At 40.4% G+C, this 24,299-nt stretch overlaps 1 protein-coding gene across 3 annotated transcripts in view; it reads left to right on the forward strand.

Annotated features, from left to right (window-relative positions):
- LOC122543210 (signal transducer and activator of transcription 1-like) overlaps positions 1-24,299 on the forward strand; it is a 79,066-nt gene that overhangs the window by 14,071 nt on the left and 40,696 nt on the right. For 2 of the 3 annotated variants that reach the window (XM_043681681.1, XM_043681682.1), the window contains exons 2-7: positions 8,485-8,616; positions 10,037-10,181; positions 16,181-16,279; positions 22,305-22,391; positions 22,829-22,907; positions 23,485-23,567. In XM_043681681.1, the coding sequence (XP_043537616.1) occupies positions 8,486-8,616; positions 10,037-10,181; positions 16,181-16,279; positions 22,305-22,391; positions 22,829-22,907; positions 23,485-23,567 (624 nt within the window). In that variant the 5' untranslated portion in view covers position 8,485. The remainder of the gene's footprint in view (positions 1-8,484; positions 8,617-10,036; positions 10,182-16,180; positions 16,280-22,304; positions 22,392-22,828; positions 22,908-23,484; positions 23,568-24,299) is intronic. The other variant, XM_043681683.1, reaches the window with a different exon arrangement.

A 24,299-nucleotide genomic window follows, 5' to 3' on the forward strand; every position in this document is an offset into this window, starting at 1 on the left:
ATGTTTCCTGCCATCCCAGGAGAGTTGCAGGGCACGCACAATAGGGTGCTAATTGGTTTATGTAAAACGGGTCCGGGTATTATCTGCTTGTCTCTCTCTGTGAGGGCAGGGGCTAGCACCCCCCTTTGTTCCCTTGGGGTGTTGGTGTGTATTGGTCTGTCCGTTCCTGTCTGGTGGATGCCTGTCCTTTGTGTCAGGTTGGTTCCGTATCGATGGGTATGGGTGTGTTTCAGTCAGTCTCTTGATGTGATTAGGAAATGGGTTTCCATATTAATTAATTCCTGAGTTTTGGACTATGAGTCATGGGTAGTGTTGGTCTAGTGTGGATTTGATGTGTCCTCTGTCTCCTATCTCCCAGTCACGTGGGCGGACCGACAGCTGCTGAGCTCTGTGGGTTTAAAGCTGCGACTGCTGTTTAAAACACAAAATGAATTCTTGTAGTTTCCTGATGTAGGCATAGTCCCGTGGCAAAAGCATGGCGGCTCTGATGCCCGCTTGCAGGGTCAAAACATTGAATCTTTTCAAGAAGCAGTTAGATATAATTCTTAGGGGCTAAAGGGATCCAAGAGGTTGGGACAAAAGCAGGAAAAGGATACTGAGTTTGATAATCAGCCATGATTGTGGTGGGGCAGTTTCAACGGATCAAATGGCCTACTCCTATTTTTTATGTTTCTATAGCAGGGAGTTCCAGAAGATTTACCTAGCAACAGTGAAGGAATGGTGATCGAGTCTCAATTTAGGGTAGTGTGTGGCTTTGAGGGGAACTTGTAGGTGTTGTTGTTTGTGTGTGTCTGTCACCCTTGCCCTTCTTAGTGAATGGAGATTGTTGGTTTGGTAGGTTCTGTTGGAGGAGCCTTGTTGAGTTATTATAGTGCATCTTGTAGATGGTACACACTGTTGTTATTGAGTATCAGTGGTGGGAATGAACGTTTATGTTGGTGATTGGAGTGATGATCAAGCAGTCCAGTCTTTGATTGGGTTAGTATAATCTATGAATTTAACCAATTTACATTCTGAATTCAGTTTGTGTAACTTGTTTCTGTCTTCTCTTCCACACCACCCTGCCCTTAGTTTATTAATAAACAGCTCCGACAGGATTCCATTTATTCAAATGTTGCTTAACTGTATATTTAAGTCTTGATGTCAGATCTGTTTTGTAAAAGCAAATTGTCCTTTGGGTGTGAGTCACACTCGTGAATAAAGTTTCAACTTTGATCTCCAGCATCTGCAGACCTCACTTTCTCCTACTTATTAACTCTCACCATTATCCCAAAGGCATTGAAAGTCAAGTGCATAGTGAGGAACTGGAGTCCTGGTACAGTCTGGACTGTAGCGGTGATGGATTTTCGTGCCCAAAAAATGCTAGAGAGCCAGCTTTTTTTTTTGATAGTTTGATATTTTTGTGGTCGTCATTTCTGGTGCTAAACTGGTAGAAAGAATGCAGAGAGGAAATATAAAATAAAGGGGACAATTCTTAAGAGGAGGAAGATCAGAGAAATCTGATTGCTTATGTACATCCTTGAAGGTGGCAAGATCCGTTCCGAGCATGGTTAACAAATTGTCAGCGATAAGGAACTTCAATTACGTAGACAGCTGGGAGAAGTTGGGATTGTTTTCCTTTTGAGAAGCAAAAGTTGAGACAAGATTTGTGTTGGAAATACTCAAGGCCAGAGAGGTTTGGACAGAAAGGGACACGTTTAAGCTATTTAGTAAAATAAAGAAAGGAGACGTAATGAAAAGCATTTTCACGCAGATAGTGCTTAAGATCTGGAATGCCCAAGACTCTGGTGGATCCAGGTTCAATCGGAGTATTCGTGAGAAAATTTTATTGTTATCTGAAAAAGAAAAATGTGCAGGGTTATGGGGACAGGGCAGTGGTATGCTCCTTCAGGAACCCACCAATGAGCTGAATAGCTGTAACTATTTTGTGTGTCTGTGAAATTCTGTGATCATTGAATTCAATTTTGCAATTTGCTGTAGTGCAATTTGAACTTGAATTGTGATTTTACACATTAAACCTTATACCCCTCTCAACTGTGACTCATTTCTTAAAGCTTCTAGTATCAAAAGCAAGTACAGTTTTCAGAAAGCAACATACAGCATCACAGCTTGATATTGTTGAGATTTAACATGCTATAGTGCTTAAAAACACTTCAAAAACATTATTTGTTGTTTTGATGGGTATACTTCATATTCCGTGAGGTAGAAAGTCTTAGAAGCTCTTCCACTTTCTGTTGTTTCCTTCTGGCTTTCATTTGTCTGACAGTCCAAGACACAATGGGAAGAGAGGAGGCGGTGGAAAAAGACAAAGTCAGGGGCTGGGGTCCAAGCTAACATTTCCAGTTCTGTAAAAGACTGCTTCCCTTCACTTTTTCCTCCCACTCTTCTTAAGGCCTCCTTGCTGGAATACAGTTAATCAGGCAGAAGTACAGATAGCAATAATCCTGTTGTCACTCATTTAAGTGACAATTCTTTATATGTACTATCCAATAAAGTTAAAGATGGGGGACGCAAAAGTATCATAATTGGACATACAACTGGAATATCACTGGTATTCCATTATGGTTTCTCACCCGAACCACCTTTGGATCTCTTCAGTAAAAATACTGAAATAGCAGCTCATGCCAATCAAAAAAAAACTCTCTGGGAAGTGTTAGTAGCTTGCAGTAGTCCACCTTTTGTAGCTTGGGACTAATACCTCTCTTCAGTTGTGGAGGGACAGAAAAACAGCCAGTTAGTCAGACAGAAGCTTGCATTTATTTATACAGTGCCTTTCATGATATCAGGATGGCCTAATCATACAATAGTTTTAGAAGTGTTGGTTACTGTTGCAATGTAGGAAATGCAGCAGTCAATTTGCATGTAGCAAATAGCTCTCGCAAATAGCAATATGATAATAGAGTCATGGAGATATACAGCACGGAAACAGACCCTTCGGTCCAACCCGTCCATGCCGACCAGATATCCCAACCCAATCTAGTCCCGCCTGCCAGCACCTGGCACATATCCCTCCAAACCCTTCCTATTCATATACCCATCCAGATGCCTTCCAAATGTTGAAATTTTACCAGACTCCACCACTTCCTCTGGCAGCTCATTCCATACACGCACCACTCCCTGCGTGAAATGTTTTAAGTAATGTTGTCCGAGAGGTAAGTGTTAGCCCCAGAACAATGGGGGTAAATTCCCACCTGTTAGGGTCTTAAGAGATTGTTTACAACTCTAACATGTTCTAACATCTCATCAATAGTACATCACTGGAATGACAACCTAGATTATCGGATTTGGAGATGCCGGTGTTGGACTGGGGTGTACAAAGTTAAAAATCACACAACACCAGGTTATAGTCCAACAGGTTTAATTGGAAGTACACTAGCTTTCGGAGCGACGCTCCCTAACCCTAGCACCTGATGAAGGAGCGTCGCTCTGAAAGCTATTGCTTCCAATTAAACCTGTTGGACTATAACCTGGTGTTGTGTGATTTTTAGATTATCAGAGTGAGGGTTGAACCCAGAACCAGAACTGAGTCAGACATGTGAGTGCAGTCCTGGCAAAAGGCCAGTCTTGAACTGAAAAATAAGTGGTTGGGACTTCCAATGGCAAATATGAGTCATTTTCAACTGTAACACACTCCCTCCTCCCATGAAGACTCTAAAATAGGACAAAGGGTCAAAGAACTGAATTGTTGACTCACTCTGTTCTCCACTGCTCCTGCCTGACCAACTGAGTCTTTGCAGCATGTTTATAAAAAAAAATTCAGATTTGAATGCAAGTGCAGGGGTGTAATGTTGGAACAATAGTAGACACTGGTTAGGCCACACCGAGAATTTTGTGGACAGTCCTGGTCATCACATTACAGGAAGGACATAATCATCCGAGAGAGTACAGAGGAGACTAACGAGAATGTTGATGGGCTTGAAAATTGTAGCGATGAGGAAAGATTAGATTGGCTAAGGTTGGTCTCTTGGAGAGGGAGCTGAGGTGATTTCACAGAGGTGTACAAAATAACGAGGGGCTTGGATAAGGTGGACGAGGAAAACCCAATTCCCATAGTGGAGACGTCAGTTAGCAGGGAGCACAGATTTAGTGATTGGGAGAAGTATTAGAACGGACATGAGGAAAACACTTTTTTTACTCAGAGGGTGTCTGTAATTTGCTGCCCTGTCTGGTGGAGACAGAAATCCTCAACTCATTTAGAAGGTACTGACTTGCACCTGCAAGATTACAGACCAGGCGCTGGATTAGAATGAACATTTAGCTGGTACAGACACAATGGACTGAATGGCCTCCTTTCTGTGCTGTAACTTTTCTATTATATTTGTTGCACTTTCAGTGTTTTACCATTGGTTCCCTGAAGAACTGATCTGTCTTGTTCACTTCTCGACCTGAAATTTGTCTGTTGGCTCTTTGTTCATCTAGAGCATTTAACTGGACTTGAAAAACATTGTTTGGTCCCACCTTATGAGTTTTTATTAATAATTGTGCACAACTATCTGGTTTTGGCTCAAGGAAGTTATGAGAAAAACCGATTAGTACAGCAAGTCCTCATTTAAAGTTTACCTATTTAATGTTGTTTTGCTTAAACATTAGCAAATTAATTGGGCTTGTAATCTCATTTAGTGTTGAGATTTGTTTTAATAATGTTTCCTGCATAAGCTCGTCATCGTCTTTCCCTGCTTCCTGACCTCCGGGTTGTCGTCTTTCCCTACTCCTCAACTCGTCCGTATGCCATTTCCCTTTTGTGGACTTGCGTTTCTGTCAAGAGATTCAGTCTGAAGTTGGAGCTTACAGATGTGGAAGAGCTGGTGGTTCACATGTGCTGGAACATTTGCAGGTTTTTTTAAAAAAAAATTACTTTCAAAGCTGCTCCTGTCTTGTTGCCCTTCTCCCAAACTTTATCTCACAGCGAGGGTTCAGGATTGGGAAGTAAGCAACAGCTATTCAGAAATAAGGTTCAAAAGATTGAGTCTATTGCAGGAGGATAAAGTTCAAGTGTTTATGCAGAACGATCCTGTAGCTGATGTTAAGACACTGAGACAGACAGCAGAATCTAATCAGCAGGTCAGGCAGCATCCGAGGAGCAGGAAAATCGATGTTTTGGGCAAAAGCCCTTCATCAGGGCTTCCTGCTCCTCGGATGCTGCCTGACCTGCTGTGATTTTTCCAGCACCACTCTAATGTCGACTCTGATCTCCAGCATCTGCAGTCCTCACTTTTTTGCCTAGCAGAATCTAATCAGCCTCCCTACCTCTGTATTTGCAAAACAGTAGAATTAAAACATACAAAGACTCTCAAAACTGATCCCGATGGTTCCTAACCAGACCTTTTGAGTAACCAATCCTGGATTTTATGAATAATTGATTCCAGACACTGGATTTGTAGCTTAAACAAAAGACTTAGCAATATATTAATAACATAGTAACTTTAGCAAAGCAAAATTAAGCAATAATCTAATGTATATGATTTAAAATCCAATAACCTTTTGTTTTCAACCCTATTCATTCAAAAGATGGGCAAATAAACACAAATTAAAGGATAGATTTTAAACAAAATAACAAAACCATCCAGATGACTGAAGTGATTTTCCCAAAGATATATTTGTTTCTTGGTTGGTTTTCTGAAGGTGTTAATCAAGGCTACCTTTTCAGTTCACTGAGGACAATTCGATAATGCTTATAACTTAGCTGTGGGAAGTTCAGATACTAGAAGCTGATAATGGCAGGGAATTTCCAAATCTTCATGCTGTAGATCAACAGCCAGACTCCTCCTCTTCCTCCTCAGAAATCCCCAGTTCAAAACAGTTATTGAGTCACAGAGATGTATAGCACAGAAACAGACCCTTCAGTCCAACTTGTCTATGCCAACCAGATATCCTAACCTAATCTAGTCCCATTTGCCAGCATTTGGCCCATTATCCCTCTAAACCCTTTCTATTCTTATACCCATCCAGATGCCTTTTTAAAATATTATAATTGTACCAACCTCCACCGCTTCCTCTGGCAGCTCATTCCATACACGCACCACCCTCTGTGTGAAAAGGTTGCCCCTTTGGTCCTTTTAAAATCTTTTCCCTCTCACCTTAAACCTATGCCCTCTAGTTCTGGACTCGCCCATCCCAGGGAAAAGACCATGTTTATTTACCCTATCTATGCCCCTCATGATTTTAAACCTCTATAAGGTCACTCCTCAGTCTCTGAAGCTCCAGGGAAAACAGCCCCAGCCTATTCAGCCTCTCTCTTTAGCTGAAACCCTCCAACCCTGGCAACATCCTTATAAATCTTTTCTGAACCCTTTCACGTTTCACAACACCATTCCGATAGAAAGGAGACCAGAATTGCGCACAATATTCCAAAAGTGGCCCAACCAATGTCCTGTACAGCCGCGACATGACTTTCCAACTCCTGTACTCAATACTCTTGACCAATAAAGGAAAGCATACCAAACGCCTTCTTCACTATCCTATCTACCTGTGACTCCACTTTCAAGGAGCTATGAACCTGCACTCCAAGGTCTCTTTGTTCAGCAACACTCCCCAGGACCTTACCATTAAATGTATAAGTCCTGCCCTCATTTGCCTTTCCATAATGCAGCACCTCACATTTATCTAAATTAAACACCCATATGCCAAGATCCTGTTGTACTCTCAGGTAACCTTCTTTGCTGTCCACTGCAAATTTTGATGGTATCTGCAAACTTACTAATTATGCCTCCTATGTTCACTTCCAAACCATTATATAAATAACAAAAAAACAGTGGACCCAGCACCAATCCTTGTGGCACACCATTGGTCACAGGCCTCCAATATGAAAGGCAACCCTCCACCACCACCACCCTCTGTCTTCTACCTTTGTGCTAATTCTGAATCCAAATGGCTAGTTGTCCCGTTATTCCATGTGATCTAACCTTGCTAATCAGTCTACCATGAGGAACCTTGTCAAACGCCTTAATGAAGTCCATATAGATCACATCCACTGCTCTGTCCTCATCAATCCTCTTTGTTAATTCTTCAAAAGGTAACTCTGGCCCCTCCCTCTGTTTGACCATCATGTTCCCTTTCAAACTTGCTGGTACAATTTTCAGGTACTGACCTTGTAATGGCTAAACATCTGTTATCTGGTTGAATCTATTGCTTCCCCTTGAGGTGAAGAGTCTGTAGAATCCTTTGATGGTTTGAGAGGCCAGGCCTGGAAGGTAATTTCAGGTTGGTTCATGATCAAATTGGGGGGTTTCTCAGAAGAAGAGTTTTGGCTGTTGATGCTGCAACATGAAGATTTGAAAGCTTTCTTTAAAAAAAAAGACCAAGCAAACAAATCATCTTTCAGCTCTCAACTCCAAACTAAAATATATCTTAAAGAAATCAATGAGGGTTCTAACGCTTAAATATGTGGGAGTGACCCGCTGAACCAGTGCATTCCTCTAGAATATGATCCTAAAGGGTTGGCATCTGTTTAATGCCTAACATTTGCAATCTCTTTAATGTATTGATTTGTATTGAGATACAATTCTGTCGGTACTGGCAGCTTTCAGAATATTATTTAAGTAGCTATGCAATGCTATGATGCCTGATGCCATGTATCCATTTACCTATAAGTGTCACTGACGAACTTAGCCAAAGTCAGCCAGGGCTCTGAGTCGCTAACCATTAAAGATCATGGTGTGAATATAGGCAGAAAAGTGTATTTGATTTTTTTTTTTCACCAAAAGATTGAGACTACCATAATGGCTGAGATTGTAGTTTTCAAGTGGGTGGTACCAGTTTGCTCAAAATCCTTCCTTCGTGCAGCAAAAACAAGAAACATTCTATATCCAGAAGATCAGACAGCATCTAGCTAGGAAGCATAAGAGATGTAATTGGTTGTAAATGTGTGAAAATGGGAGGGAAGGGTTACAGTTTTTTTTTGAAGGAAGTAGCTTGGTCATGTATAACGTTTGAAGACTGTGTGGGAAATGGGGAAACAGAAAGCTCAAGGAAAATCTTGAATCCTGGTGGCTTGTTGAGTTACATACAAATTATTATTTACTTCTGAGATTTGGCTATGAATCCACTCCGGACTAATAGATGGAATTATGAAAATATCCCATGTCAAATAGTGTTGGGGTAGCCCCAAACTGATTAATTATGGACTCTATTAGTTTGTGGGAGTCATATACATACACAGCCCACAGTGATGATTGGTGTGAGGAAATAAAGCTGTGATACAAATGCTACAGGAGAGTAATCTTGAGGTCAGAGTGAAGGCACATTGTAGCGGTGAAGAAGTAGCTCTGCTTGTATCAAACATTTGCTGTACCTTTATCTGAGTGTGCTCATTGTTATTATTAGGTGTTATTGTTCCTCAGCACAAATGTCACTTGTCCTGATCAAGCCAAAGAAAAACTTTCTCAGCCAAAAGAAGGCTTTGGGATCATGCTGCCAAGTTCTCAGTGTATTTGATTCAGTAAAGTTGATCTTTTAGCTGATAGAGATTTTCTTTTTCTCTAACAGTATGAGTCAGTGGGAAGCCCTAAAACAACTTGACACAAAGTACTTGGAGCAGTTAGATGATCTGTACCAGAATGAAACCTTTCCTATGGATGTTCGGGAATATCTCTCTCATTGGATTGAAGCTCAAGACTGGTATGTTAAATCAGAAAAGAAGAAACCGAGTTCTATTTAAGAGAACATTAGACTGCTTTTCCGGTGTTATATGCTTTACCTTTACCCACTTCAGTACTTCTTAATTTATAAATGTATTTATTAATTTTGACTGGGAAGAAATGCTACAATTACTCACTACTTGGGTTTGTGTGAAAAATGAATGAAATATGGGAAGAATAAATAGATTTTGATTTTATTATTGTCACATGTACAGAGATGCAATGAAAAGTATTGTACTAGATGCTTACCAGACAAATTATACCTTGCATAAGTACATCAGGGCAATAGAACAGAATACAGAATATAGTGTTACAGCTACAGAGAAGGTGCAGAGAAAGATCAACTGTAATATATGAGAAGTCTGATAACAGTGGGGAAGAAACTGTTCTTGAATTCGTTAGTATGTGTTTTTAAACTTCTGTATCTTCCGTTCGACGGAAGAGGATAGAAGAGAACATAACCGGGATGCGAGGTTATGTTGTTCGATTATGTTGGCTGCTTTCCCAAGGCAGTGGGAAGTATAGATGGATTCAATGGATGGAAGGCTGTTTTGCATGATTGACTGGGCTGGTTCACAACTATGTCAAGACTGCAAGAAATTACAGAGCAGTTCCCAAACCATGCTGTGAAGCATCTGGATGGGGTGCTTTCTATGGTGCATTTATAAAAATTGATACGACTCATTGTGGATTGGAGATTTGTGTAAGTTCTCAAGTCAATGATATTTACAATTATTGCTTTCCTCAAATGGTCTTGAGCATAGCCTTGTCAAACTCCTGCAATCTGTGCTGTGAATGGGTTCACTGCTAGGTTCAAGCTCCGTTCACAATCTTTTTCTTTCTTTATATCCAGAAGTGCTTTCAAGCACCACTGAATATTTTTTCCCCCACTGCTAACCACCTGTGGGACTTTTCACCTGTTATTCACTGCCACTAAATTGCCTGAGTTTCCGATAAATCAAATTACCTTCAGAACCTGTTAAGGGCAATGCAATGGCACCAAAGGTGAGGGAGGTTCACAATCTTATTTTCTATTCAACCTGTTCGGGATTGTTTTGGCATCACATCTGGAGCAGGAGGGACTCTTGGGTCCCACAAGAGTCCCTGGGTTCACAGTCTTAGCATGCTGGACAAAGAGTCTCCAGCTATTTTACGCTCAACATTGACTTCTGCACCTCCTGGCTTGCTGTGTTCTCCCAGCCTCCTGCCTGTCTACTGCAGCTACTCAGAAGCAGCATAAGCAGCAGCATTGGCAGAGGTGAAAGTTTGCACTTCCGACTGCATTCTTAAATGAGGGACAATCCATGACAAAAAGAGACAAAGTTTTCTGGAGGAAATGAAGCCATACAGTTGATGGGTGCATTCAATTTTCAATTCATGTCCTTTTCTTGTAATTCTAGGGAGAAGGCTATAACGAATTATTCACTGGCCACTATCCATTACCAAAATCTATTGGATCAAATCAACAATCAGTACAGCCGCTTTATGCAGGAGAAGAAGTTTGTATGTCAGCACAACTTCAAGAAATATAAGCAAAGTGTGCAGGTATTGTACTGCTGACATCCTACAGCTACTTATGTTTACTCAATAATTCAAACTCATTGCTGTCCAATTGTTTGCCATCTGAAATCGATGAATATTGATAAGTTGTCTCGATCTACATTGCTGGAAATGAGTAGTTTTGGTTTCTGAAGGTACTTTGTCTTCCATGGGTCTTTTTTTTTCCTTGACCATTTGTTTTGTTCAACAAATGATTTGTTCACCATTTTTCACTCACTCCTTTCTTCATATACCAAGCTGCTCAGGTAGTGAATATTAATGGACTATTGGACTGGAGAGAATGCATTACAGCTGAGACTGAACCGATTCTAGCTAGATACAGATACCATTTTCCAGCTGTGGTTTCTGGATTGTAACAAAGGCTACACAATTGATTTTTCCCCAGTTTCTCTGTATTCCAATTGTCACCTCAACTTGATCTATATAGTTGTTCTAGCTAACGTTTCGAGGAAGCTGAAACTGTTCTTTCAAGGACACATTTGAGTCTCATTCTTCTACCCTCCATTCCATTTTTATCCTGTTAGCGTGATCTGACTCCTTCAACCAAGAAAACAGAATAGAAGGCCTGTTCCCAGGCTGTGTGGTTACCTTGCAGGGAACTGCCGTGAACAGCCAGATGTGAAATTGCCTGTTGTTGTTGGGATTCTTAACTCTGATTCGGTAGGGTTGTGCACCTAAACAAGATGAGTGTAGAAATTTTTTTGTTTATTTTTGTTATCAAACCACTTGAGGTACTATGGATCCCACCGAATAGCTCAATGGGAGGGGGAGGGAGAAAGAGGTGTGGCGGTGGTTGTGGCATAATGGTAGTGTTTCTACCTCTGATCCAGATTCAAATGCCACCTGCCCTGAAGGTATGTATAATCTGACTAACCTGTAGCTGCAAGATTGCAGGTTTGACTTAGAGTCATAGAGATGCACAGCATGGAAACAAACCCTTCGGTCCAACCCGCCCATGCCGACCAGATATCCCGACCCAATCTCGTCTCACCTGCCAGCACCCGGCCCATATCCCTCCAAACCCTTCCTATTCGTATATCCATCCAAATACCTCTTAAATGTTGCAATTGTACCAGCCTCCACCACATCCTCTGGCAGCTCATTCCATACTTTCTGAACCCTTTCAAGTTTCACAACATCTTTCCGATAGGAAGGAGACCAGAATTGCACACAATATTCCAACAGTGGCCTAACCAATTCCTGTACAGCTGCAACATGACCTCCCAATTCCTGTACTCAATACCCTGACCAATAAAGGAAAGCATGCCAAACACCTTCTGCTCTTTGTTCTTAGATTTTGGTTGATATTGATATTTGTGGGCACTGCATCATTCCTTTGTATTGGTGGGTGTATTCTAACTGGCCTCCGTGTTCCTGGACAGATGATGAAATAATTCAGCCTGGATTAGTGCTTTTAAAAGCTATTTTTCCTGTTTTTAATGGAGTTCCAGCAAGTACCAGTTCAGGCTTATCACTGATTGAACAACCTGTCAACACTGGTCTACATTTGCCTTTAGGAATAGTTACTTAAATGTGGTACCAGAGATAGGTGGAACCAAACTTTAGAATAGACGGAAATAGATGTGGGAAGAGAAAAATATGTGTAACTGCAGTTGTAAGTCCTGAGCTAACTTGACAGCCCTTGGTAGCAACTGGGTGCTGCGAACTCCAGAGGTTTTATCATTTTGTATTAAGCTTGTGTCCACAATATAATTAATTACTGTCTACCAATTTTGCTCCCAGGCCTGTTGCGCTGGTGCTCTGATCAACCACCAGAAGATGCACGAGAGTGGTCTCCGTTAACTTTCCCTTCCTATCACCTGCAGAATGGAGCTCAAACTACCACAATAATGTGCATCAACACCACCTTGAAGAGGGTCCCCAAAAGACTTAGTGGTGTAATGGGTTAGGCACTGATCTTTTAGATGTTTGGTTAAAACCCAGCCCAAGCTGATGGGATAAAAGGTTCCTGTCTCAACTGATTATCATGATTCTGTATGTGATATATGGGCAGTTTTAACATTGTTCCTAGTAGGTATGGGTAGTGGGTTCACAATAGGAAAGTGCACAAACATTGTCAGATTCTGAGACTACAGAACGGTGAGTCTGGGAAATAATTTATATCACATTTATGCACTAAAGAACACTTTTTGATGTTGGAACAGAGGCTTTTATAGTAGAGTGTTCTGCTGTACACTATCTTGGAATCTTGAAGTTGGCTCTTAACAATAATTTCTTGGCTTTAATATCCCTCTGTTCAGTGAACAAGAAAAAAAAATCCATGCACAGTTTAATAAATTATTCTTGCTGCTGTTTTGGTGTCAAATTGTTTTTGTGTTGTAAGCTCTGACTCTGTTTAGGAAATGGATCCAGGCTACTGAAAGTGATTTCACATAAAACCCTTGTATCAATGAGTCTGGGACTGCGATCTTGCCAGTCAGTTGGGCTGGATTGAAACTCTGGCCCAAAGGTGAAGGAAAAGTGTTCTGACACGTCACAACATCTGTTTTATTTTGTTATTAAAATGGCAGTCTTTGATTTGAAGTGGACAGTTGTAAGAAACTGAACCTAAATGTGATCCTGGGGCTCAAGAGACCAGTGATAAGAACACAACTAATCATGAAGAGTTGGAGTGATCAGTGTTGAAACTAATGTTTTTAAAAATGAAAACTGTTTTCATTCTCTGACCTCTGTAAAGCACACATGGAGAATTTCAAGTCCAGTTCATGCTATTGAAAGTAGAAGTGCCATCCATCCAAAATAGGAACTGAGTATTGCGAACATTGAGATTTTTTTTGATTAAAAACATCAAGGATTTTAATAAGGTATTTTGTTAAAGTAGTAGTCTTTTTCTTAACCCCTCATTCCCCATATAATCCAAGCTAAGGCAAGCCTACCCTTGCATGTCATCCTCTACTCATGTATGTTTTAGTGTGGGTCATTGCAGAGCACTCAAACACCACAAGGAAGTGAAAGAACCTGGGGTCTTTCTGGACACAGAGCTTCACTACCGCTTAGGATGGTACATCTACCCACAGTGTGTCTGTCCTTGAGGGACGATATTCCATAGTTGTCAAATGGGAAGAGTTTTCTACTGACGATTAGCATAAGGTGTGTGTGCATGTTGCAAGAGAGCTGGCCACACTTGGTGAGACTGATCATTGTAAATCACATGAGAAGGGTGAAGTAATATGTGAGATGCCTGTAGTCCAGACTGTTACAAAGCACTAATGTGATCAGACCCCACCTCTTTGCACATATTATCTGTGAAATGTGTTGCTAACTGTTGATGCATCCTGGTGAATCTTTGTGGGAGAGGAAGGGAGGTTTTCTTTCTAATTTCAGCAGTTTTTTTGGAATCAGATATTCTAATGTACTTTGATCACAATCTCATCCAAACTGCTCTTTTATCATGCTTGCATGCAGTGTAGTCTGTTAAATTTGTGTATTCTAATATTGAATTAGCATCTTGAAGGACTTGTGGTAATTTTAAAACCAATATTATAAAGATGTATCTGTTATCTTAAATATTCTACTTTATTCTACCAGACCATTTTTCCATTAACTTATACTGAATTCCATATGATGGAGTGCTTTGCATAAGAAAATGAAAGGGAGTCTGGTTTGCTCGTTTTATAATTTGCATTTGTGGGTAGTTAGTCCTCTTCAAGCAGTTATTGTATTTGCTTTTTCTACATCTTAAATCTTTCACCTTTTAGTTGTTAATACTAGCTTGCCTCTAACAAAGACTACATTGAAATGTCATGTGTCTCGTATTGTTTGCGACGCAAAAGGGGAGGGGAGAAAAGGATCTGTAGTTTTAAAAGTTCATTTTCAAACTGGCTGGCAGTTCCAGTTTGGATAGGCTGCTGGTGTTTTCAGCTCTGACCATAGTGGTTATAAAAGCCACAGCTATAAGCAGATAAATGTATTTCTGGGTCAGTCTATAACTGAAGCGCAAAAGATAAATATTTTGTTTCAAAAACATAGCTTCAATACTTAAGCATACCATCTTGGCTGGTATTCAAGTGAAGTACTGAAAGTGTTGTTTCAAGATAACACCTTTTAAAAAGTTAACTTGAGACCACGTCAAGTGGATATACAGAGTTCTGCAGCGAAGTTTATAAAACTGGGAGTTCTCCTAGTGTCCCAGCCAGAATTTTACTATTGGCTGCTCATCTCTCTTTGAATCTCTGCATTAATAAACCATCTTTCCTTTGCTACTATCCATTCTGAAGAAGGGTCACTGGAGCAGAAGCATAAACTCTGATTTCTCTCCATAGATTCTGACAGAACTGCTGAGTTTTTACAGCAACTTCTGTTTTTATTTTTGATTTCCAGCATCTGCAGTTCTTCCAGTTTTTTGCTATTTGAATCTTGCTGTGCGCAATATGGCTGTGGCATTTGCTGATAATAGTTACTGCATTTCAAAGGAACTGGTTTTGTGTAAAGGAATTTTTGATACTGAGCATTCAACAGCATTTTCAAAGCCCAAATGTCTTTGGCTACTGGTTTATCTGGCAGACCATTCGAAACAACACTACTTTTGAGTAAATTTATAAATTTGTAAAAAATAAACATGGGCGTGCTCTCTCTCTCTTGCTGTGTCTTCTGTGAATACATGATGCACCTACTCGTATTGAATCTCACTTAATGGGAGGGCATGGCTCTTCTTTGCTCCCAAACATGCCCACAACTTATCAAATTATAGGAATGAATCCATATCCTATTGATCTATGGCACAGTATGCAATATCCACTGCTGAATCTAAAGTATGAAATGCTCCATAAATTGTATAATCAATGTTGCAACTCCAGTTTGCCTCAACAACTCTGGCTGTGGTCACAGCTCTGGAAAGTTTATGCCCATTCAGTCGCGCATGTATATTTCATTGCTGATGCAAACAACTTTTCACTTTCTCATTTTGGACTTAAGAGGCAGCAGCGCTAAGAACTGCTCTTTTCAAAGCTTCATGCCTTTGCAATACAAGCAAGACAGTAAGTGGAATGTGCATAAGGGTTGGGTTGTCTGAGCTTTGTTTATTTGGCATGGATGGGCTTTGGAGAAAGGGTGGGGCAATATAGCTGCAGTTTAAGTGCATGTTTATCTCATCATACACTCCTGATCATTCTGATAGGAATTGATCTTAAAGATTCGCTGCCATATTCTGTATTGATTTTTCACAAAAAAATTCAAAGCATGTAAGAAAAAACTAGCAATACCATAAAGTGAACACACCAAATTCTCGTTCCTTTTATTTGGCCCTTGAACAAAAGTATATGTTTCAATATTCTGGAGTTCCGCTAAGTTAACTAATATTGCACAAAGCTGCAAGAATTATGCATTGTCCAGGCAACTAAACATATCCAAGAACTAATCAGCAAGTGCCTTTTTGAAGCAAGCCCTTTCAAGAGCCTTGCAAACTTATTAAAATAACTTCAGGAAGTTAGAAAGTGGAAGTTCTCCATGCTGCTTCAGCCAAACATTATCCCTCATATGTCTCTGATCATAAAGAATTCCAATAATGTCTCTTTGATTATAAGCCGTACAAGCCCTCAAACCAAAAAAAAAGGACAAAACAAACTTACCAGCTGAGGTTATTTTAATTAAACCAAAATAAATAATTAAAATAAAGCCGGTGGTGTGGCACAGCTTCAAGTAAATAAGATAAAAATCATACAGCAATTTAATGTTATGCCCAGTTGATCTGGAATGGACTGCCTAAAGGGACGGTGCAAGCAATTTCACTACCAACTTTCAAAGTGGAATTGGGTAAATCTTTGCAAAGAAAACACTTGGAGGGCTACGGGGAAAGAGCTCGAGAGTGTGGATGAATTAGATAGCCTTTTCAAGGAGCTGGTACCATGGTGCCAATGCTCTCTTCCTGTGCTGTAAGATAAAAGGCAGGACCCATGGTCATCACAGTAGAACCTCTCCCTGTATTACAGGTAGTTATGTTAATGCTTTGGCTTCTCTTTCATTAGGAATGTTATGGAGAGGATCCTGTTCTGTTGGCAAAGGTTGTCGCTGCTCGACTGAAGCAGGAGAAGACGATACTAAACGCTGTTGTAGAGGATCAGCAGGTATGAGGAATACAAATGAGCTCTGAAAATCATGGGTTTGTTTAGTTATTGATTCACTAACTTGTTCTTAAAAACCCAGACTGACAGACTATCTGGAGCTTTCCATTCCACTGATCATTCACAATTTGGGGTTGCTAATCTCGTCCTGGTGCAAAGTCATCAAGGCTGCTGTTCTTTGATGCAGTGAGCTGACATCCTGTGATGTGAAGCCAGCTTGTATCGATACGTTTTCTGTGCTCCTGGTTAACAGCACATGCAATGTTGGGTGCATCTAGTATCCAAAGATGTCACCTAGTGCCACAAGTTCTTCAAGGGCTGTTGCTTGCCCTGATCTTAAAAAAAAAAAAGGGAGAAGGAATGGCCGCAACAAGCGCAAATAGCAGGACAACTCCATTTCACCGGACATTTCTGTAAGTGATGCTGGAAGAAGTACTGTGAAAAGTGCGGGCCTTTTTGAAGGTGAGAATGACTCTCCAGTGTAGAGAAGCACTGCAGCTGTCTGAATGGAGCTGATTGAATGAGCGAAAGCTGTCTCTCCTGGGTTAAAGTGTAAAAATAATCAGTTTACTCTTGGGTAGGTTACCAAGGTAGGTCCTGGTCACATGTGCAAAGTGGCTTGGCAGTACAGCAGTTTGTTGGGCCAGCCTCTCAATGAGAGTAAACAATGCTCTGGTAACTGTTGAATTTACTTTCAAAATGCAGAAGCTTGGTCTTACTTGAGTAGAAAACTTTGTAATGCTACCACTGACCAGAATGTACCCTCCACAAACTGCCAACATCATATACCTACATAATGCATATCCATAGGCTTGCATTCATTTTGATGCTGGTTGCAAATGTTCCTCTGCTATCTGCCTGCAGTCCTGCAGACAACAGTAACGTAAGAAAAACCAGAGGGTGGGTGGGTCTGCTGGATCCATTAAACTTATCACTCTTGTTTGCTGATGAAGAGAAGGCCCCTGAGGGTTGGATGGGGATTCTACTTTACAGTATTAGCCCTGTTCTTTGCTAGGCTCACTTAGTAATTTAAACAAAAAAATTGTTGACACATCCCCATAATTGAATCAATGCCGAACCATGCTCCAGAGCCTCTGCCCATTATAAATAGACCTTGCGTAGAAAGCTTAGTTTCCCTGCTGGATCCTCCCAAAACAGTCACTTATTTTTGTGCTTGTTGCCAATTACCTGCTCAGCTTGTTTACATTGACGATGTTTCTTTCCATTTCCAAAACTAATCACAGCCAGTGTGAAATTCTGGACTGTTCTGCTTGGCCTATGGGAATGGAGAAGAGTTTTCCTAATTAGCCTGTCACTCTGTTGCCCTGTCACACACCCTTGGGAAAAACTAATAAAACTTCCTCTTATGCGACCACTCCAACACAGAGCCCCAGATATCATTGCTGATTGTTTTTTTTTCAAATCCTGCATGCAGACAGCACAATCTGCTCAAAGCCAGACTTAGAAACTGTTCCAGGACAAAGGCACCAACTGAGTAGCCCTTCAAAGTCTCTACTGGGTTTACGTTTCTGTGCTCATGCATCCTCCAAAGCAAGATATGTATGTGAAATGTTTAAACCTGCTGCATTTACAGCACAGAATGAGGCCATTTCCACCCATCTGGTCCATGCTGATGCTCTGAAAATCAACTCAGTCAGTCCCACTTCCTTGCATGGTTCCCATAGCCATGGATGATTTTTCCTTCAAGTACCCATTTAATTTCCTTTTGAAATGATTGTTTCTCCTTCCTCCACCTTGTGAGCTGTGAGTTCCAATCTGTTGCTGCTTAAAGAAAGTTCTTTCTCTGGTTTCCCTGCACCTCTTGTCCAATGGCATTAAACCTATGTCGTTTGGTCCTTGCGCAGTCAGCTGAGGAGGCGCCATTCTATGTTTAGAGAAGCTTTCTCCAAACCTGTCATAACCATGCACACCCCTATCAAATCTCCCTCTCAACATCCTTTGCTTCAAGGAGATTTTCCGTTCTAACCTTTTATAATTTAAGTCCTCCCACCAAATGAGAAATCTGCACACACACTCATGGACCCTCTCAACCTTTCAAAAGTGCAGTGACCAGAGCTGGATGCAATACTCTGGTACTGGCCTCACCAGAGCTTTATAAAGGTTTAGCATAACCTCCCTGCTTTTCCATTCTCTGCCTCTATTTTTGCCATTTGGCTGCAATCCCTCAAGCATAGAGCCTTACTAATGACATGTATGCCACTATTACAAGTCTCTACCCCAAGTGGCACAACTTTAGGAACAATGGATGGTTTCCCTTCATAATATATCTCTGGTCGTGCATATTGCTTGTAACTCTGTGTAAATAGGGTTGCCATCATTGCCTATAGCCTTGGATCAGGACCTACTACTACAGCAGTAGCTCTTCACCGCCATCTTAGTCTGCTGAGAAGTCAAATTAAATTACTTTGCTGATTGATGATTATTGTAAACTAAATGTTATTTGCTCTATAAGGTGCAGTGCAGGTGTGTTTCTTACGTAAATATGCAGCTTAATATTACACACTAGGACATCTTAGGCTGACTTCTGTAAAGTGTCATTGACCAGACTGAATCTAAACATGGCAGAGTTTTTCAGCAAGTGTTTTTATGACCCATGCTAGAATCTTCCATTGGGGTTGCTGATCTTCAGAAACTCCGACACCAACACTATGCATTTTAAAGTTAATCTCTCTCTTCCTGGAAAGATTTTGAACCTTCTCTATTGATGGTTTTGCAAAGGTTTTCTGGTTGTGCAGAAACTGCAGCATCATTCCTCTTTGCTAGGCTTGTTTGTAAATTGGCAAATAGCTGCAGCAATGCAAATCGTACCCAGCAGGTTTGGGCAGATGAGTCTCTGGTGTGTTCTCTCTATACCATCATTAAGCACTAAAAGAAGAGTTCTACTTCATCATGGAACATGCCTGCCATTGCCCAAGGGCCCTAGTGTAGAGGATATTGTGATCTTATTTGGGCATGGCAGAAGAGAGTTGTTAACTTGCCTTGTGGAGGTTGCAATTACAATCACAATATCAGCACACAATATCTGGGACTTTCTACAGCATGCTCTCTGATACTTGCAAGCCACTTTGGGAACCATCTTGCTAAGTGTGTCACTCTGCAGTAGAGTTGTCTATAAAGGAAGTAATGTTTTGGGACCTAAAGCATAAGCTGGGCAGGGGACATAGCCTTTACTGACTGAGGTTCCTTCTAGTGCAGAGTCATGCATGGTACCTAATGTGGTATCGTGTTTATTCGCTAAAGCTTCATAACCTCATTGAAAAGAATGTGTTGCACGAAGGTAACTTTTAAGTAATATCTTGGAAACAGCCCTTTCTTGACAGACACTTTGTGCTTTCATTTGAACAAATGCGTAGGTAATGGTTCTCCAGAATAGTGGAGCAATCCTCTGCATTCTTGGCTGTTGACTCCTACTTTGTCATAAAGTACAGCTAGCGTGAATCTCTTGGCACCTGTTTACTGTATTTGGTTGCTAACTCCCCCTTCCAAAAGGTGTGCCATGCAACTTCTTAAGCTTCATTTTGCTTCTGGTGCCAACACGTTTCTTCCTCATTTACTGTTAAGTGTAAAGTTTCAGGGTGATTGCGTTCACTTGGTTGACGACTAATCTCTGTGTATCTGTGATCTGTGCTTTGACTGCAGGGGAGTCCAGAATTTGAAGTCATGCTTGAAAGATTGTGCACATCTAGGTTTTCCTAAATGTTGTAGATCAGGAAAGAAGAGAGATGTAATAGCAGATTGTAGGCAGAGACATTTTTTTTTCTCCTACATGTCCAATGCAGAAACATGGTTTAAGATGTACAGGAATTTTGGAAGCTCTGATGAAGAGTCACCGAGACTCCAAACATTAGTGTGCTCTCTCTCCATAAATGCTGTCTGACTTGCTGTGTTCTCCAGCATTTGTTGTTTTCAGTTGAGGAATTTGGAACCAGCGATGAAAGAAAATCCAAAACATAGGTCTTTTCCAAACCCTTATCAGAGCTTTTTCTTCTTTCTTTTGACTTATTGTAAAACTGCAAATTACCTATTGGTGTGGAAATAAATTTACTGAACAAATTTTGATTGTTCAACCTACACTATCTTCAATCTGAAACAAAACCACTCTGACCTTGGGTGTGGAGCTTCAGTATGGGGGTGACATTTGTACATGCTTGCTCAGTAACTGTGCTCCATGTCAATGTTGACTCCTTCTTAAAAATCTGAGAAAATAAGCCTTTCACTAAATATTTGGAAAACTAAAATCCTCTTCTAGCCAATTCCCATAACAAAACCCCTCCCTTGTTGAGATTTTGAAGATGTAAATGACAATATTGGTCGTTGAATCCAATGTACCAGCTCAGCCAACTGAGGGAAAGAGGATTTGAGGACCAGGATCTTCAACCAGAGAGTAAAGCCATTCATAGTTCACCAGACAGCGGTGATTCCGTGCTCCTATTTTCCATGAAACCTTGACCAATCTTTTGAGGCACCTCTGAGCACTGGAGATGTACCACTAGCAGTGCCTTTGCAAGATCCTCCAGAATGGGTGGAAAGGAAGATGGTCCAACAGCAGCTAACTTGCCCAGTATCTGGACACTACTTGCTCAAAACTATCTTCACTGTGTGGGGAATATTAATCGTATAGTCAACACTAGACTCCTGAAACATCTACTCCATCCTGAATTCAGTCACAGCAGGAGACTCCCATAAGAACAATAGAAACACTTTTATTTTAATGACTTCCTCCAAAGCCTGAAGAGTTTGAATGTCCTCACTGGCTCACAGGTGCCCTTGGCTTGTGACTAACCAAAATGGAGAAGGCTCATTCCATTTATCAAGAATGTGCAGAACTTGCGTTGTGCATTCCCCTCCAATACCTCAAACTTCCAATAGCCCACCAATCCAACCCCAACAAACTGGAACAAACAGAATCAAGTCGTCCTCCATCCCAAAGGATTGCAAAAAGAGCTAACTGGAAATGAGCCAGATACAGTACTCCTGGTTTGTGTAAATTTGAATTTTAAATGACATTATTGCCTAAGTCTTTCACTGTACCAAATTCTATCCACTTTATCCAGGATGTCCAAAATCAGTTTCTTGATGCCACAGGCACTACCTCTGAGTTTGTACAGTCACAACATATCTATTTATCAGCCTTATGGTAATGTGCCCTTTGATTATAACATGTCAGTCTCTTAACCTACTGCATCTGACTTAAAATGAGTGAAAGACCGTCTCTCTGGTTTTTTTTAACAGTAGCTGTTACAAATTCTAAGTATGATATTTCAGTGGCCATAACCTAGCTTAAAGTGGATATGGATTTGCATTGCAAAGTAGTCTGCGACTTTTTACTTCCTTGAGAGAAAATGCAAAATGGATAGAAATTTAAAAATAACTGGGTGAGGGACAACAAAAAAAAACTGGAGGATATTTTTTCTATTCAGAGAATTGTTTGTAAGAAAGGTACTTTTCCTGATTATGTTGCTAAGTGTGTATACTCAAACCTCTACACAAAGAACCCTACAGCACAGGAACAAATCCTTTGGCTCACCAAGCCCACACTGAAGCATGACACCTTACTAAACTAAAAACCTTTTGCCTCTACACAGTCTGTATTGCTCTATTTCCTGCCTTTTTGTCTGTCAAGATGCCTCTTTAAATGTTGCTGTTATATCTGCCCCCATCATCACCTCTGGCAGCACATTCCAGGCACTTGCCACCCTCTGTGTAAAAAATATCTTGCCTGTCACATCTCTGTTCAACTTTTCCCCTTTTATCTTAAACCTATGCCCTCTAGTAATTGAAGTTTTTACCCGAGGAAAAGGACTCCAATTATCCATTTTACACATGCCCCTCATAATCTTGTAAACATCTATCAGGTCGCCTCTCAGCCTCTATCTGGTGCCTTGGTCCTGCAGTGCAGTGGATTACTGTGCTATCCCTTAAAGGCTGTTTACTTGGTGTAATTGTTTGTGACATAAGACTGATCTGAATGTTCTTCATATTGAAACAGCTGCTGTCTTCTTTCTAGACTGTTTTGGATGCAACCCAACCTGTGGACTGTGAAAGACACCAGGACATTGACCAGAAAATTACTGCCTTGAGAAACAACGTGCAAGTGAGTGCTGCATGTGATTGACTTATGGTATTCCACAGCTTGCACGCCTTGCTTTGAACTGTTAGTAGCTTTCCCTCTTCTATGGTTTCTTTCATACTTTGTGTAAGCTATATTGGAAGACTTCTCTTGCTGCGACTTCAATAGCATAGCTATTAATTTGCCATTTTCCCCCCTTTCTATAACAAGCTATAGATTAAATAAAAGGTGGAAATTGGGGTGAAGGGACACATTATGTTTCAGGAGTATTTTTAATTGCAATGAGTACAGTAATAAAGCAATGCCTGATTTTGCATAAGTTTATTACTGTAACACTGGCACTTGGTCAAGTGTGTAAAAGAATCCAATCAACTCCAAAGATATGGATTTCTGTGAACTCGTTGGTAGTCTGAAGATTAATTTTAGCCGTTGCTAATTATATTTAAAACTGTTGTATACAGACACGTAAGCAGGAGTTGAAATTCCTAGAGGAGCAACAAGATGAATTTGATTTCAAATACAAGACTTTCAAGTGTCAAGGTGAGCAGCGTTTTGTGATTTCAATTTGCTAGTTTAGCTCTGTCTCTCTGAATCCTACGACAGGTTGGTGAGGGCATTGCAGCAGAAGTTCTTTATCGATTGTAAAGCTTGATGATAAAGTGACTCTACCAGCTCAATGAGTGCGTTGTGATCTCGAATCGTAAGGTTTTTTTTATTGGTATTCACAATTTTTAAACTTGTTTGTAGTTCGTTCTTCTGAAGAAAGTAACTTATCCTGGATATAGTTACACCAAAACACAGTTCCCCAGTAGCTGTTCCCCTCTTGTCAGTCTAGACAGTCAATGGTTACCATATGGTATAATGATACTTCAAAGGAAGGCGGTGAAAAACCAAAAGGATATTGCCATTCAAAATGTTTTGGAATTTATTGACTAAAATGCTTTGTTAACATCTTGCCACCAGGTGAGCTGGATAGAAACAGTTTTCCTTTCCTGAAGTGATATGCAGTGTTAATGGAGGCTCTAGCTGTGAAATTCAGTTGCATCTTTCAAAACCATGTTCTCTCAAATATTTTATGTCATGCAATGTGTTTATGACCAATTCCATTTTCTTTTAGAATCACACAGTTCCCCTGAACAAGTGCAGGAAGAAATGAAAGTGCTGCAGGGTATGCTAAATATTCTGGACAGTGATAGGAAAGTAAGTAATATTCTACCCGGTTGTTTTGTGTTAGAAGTGCGTTACTCAGACTTATCACTTAACCTGGCACACTGAAGGTGCATTAGGCAATTATGATGCCTTCTGCCTCGACTGAAGTCAACTAAGTAGCTAATATCGAAGTTCCCAGGATTTTCCTGGTCTTTCGAGTGGAGAAACTGAGACTTTTTGGAAGATGTTTTATTTTATATTTTGATTAATTTATAATTCTGAACGACTGCCACATCCATGAAATATCTTCATGTTTCCTTGGGGTCTAAAACTTAATTGTGTTTTTTTGGTTTCGAAGTAAAATTGTAATATTGAAATCTTTATACTGAGGAAATACAAATGGCTAGATATTGTTGTGATATGAAGTTTATAAATGTACCATACCTTTTTGTCCCCCAATCACTTTAACCTGAAATTCCAACTATGGAATTTTTCCTTTTCCTATTTAAATCCTTGTATCAGTTATCACTTTTGCTGATCGCTCAATCCTCAGAGTCAGGCTCTGTATAGCTACTTGTATGCACAATTGGATTTATTAATTTATTTTAGTTTTGTTTTTAACAAGTCACTCATTTCAATTCTATCAAAATGATGACTAATGCCAATTAATTGACTCGTATTTCATTTTTCTCCCTCTTTGGCCAGGTATTGTCTGAATGGGCAGGTGCATAAACTTTCATGTTTTTACAAATTGCTTTCTGAGACACTGTTCAGAGATGTATG

Source organism: Chiloscyllium plagiosum, chromosome 42 (assembly GCF_004010195.1).
Source record: "Chiloscyllium plagiosum isolate BGI_BamShark_2017 chromosome 42, ASM401019v2, whole genome shotgun sequence".
Taxonomy (NCBI): Eukaryota; Metazoa; Chordata; class Chondrichthyes; order Orectolobiformes; family Hemiscylliidae; genus Chiloscyllium; species Chiloscyllium plagiosum.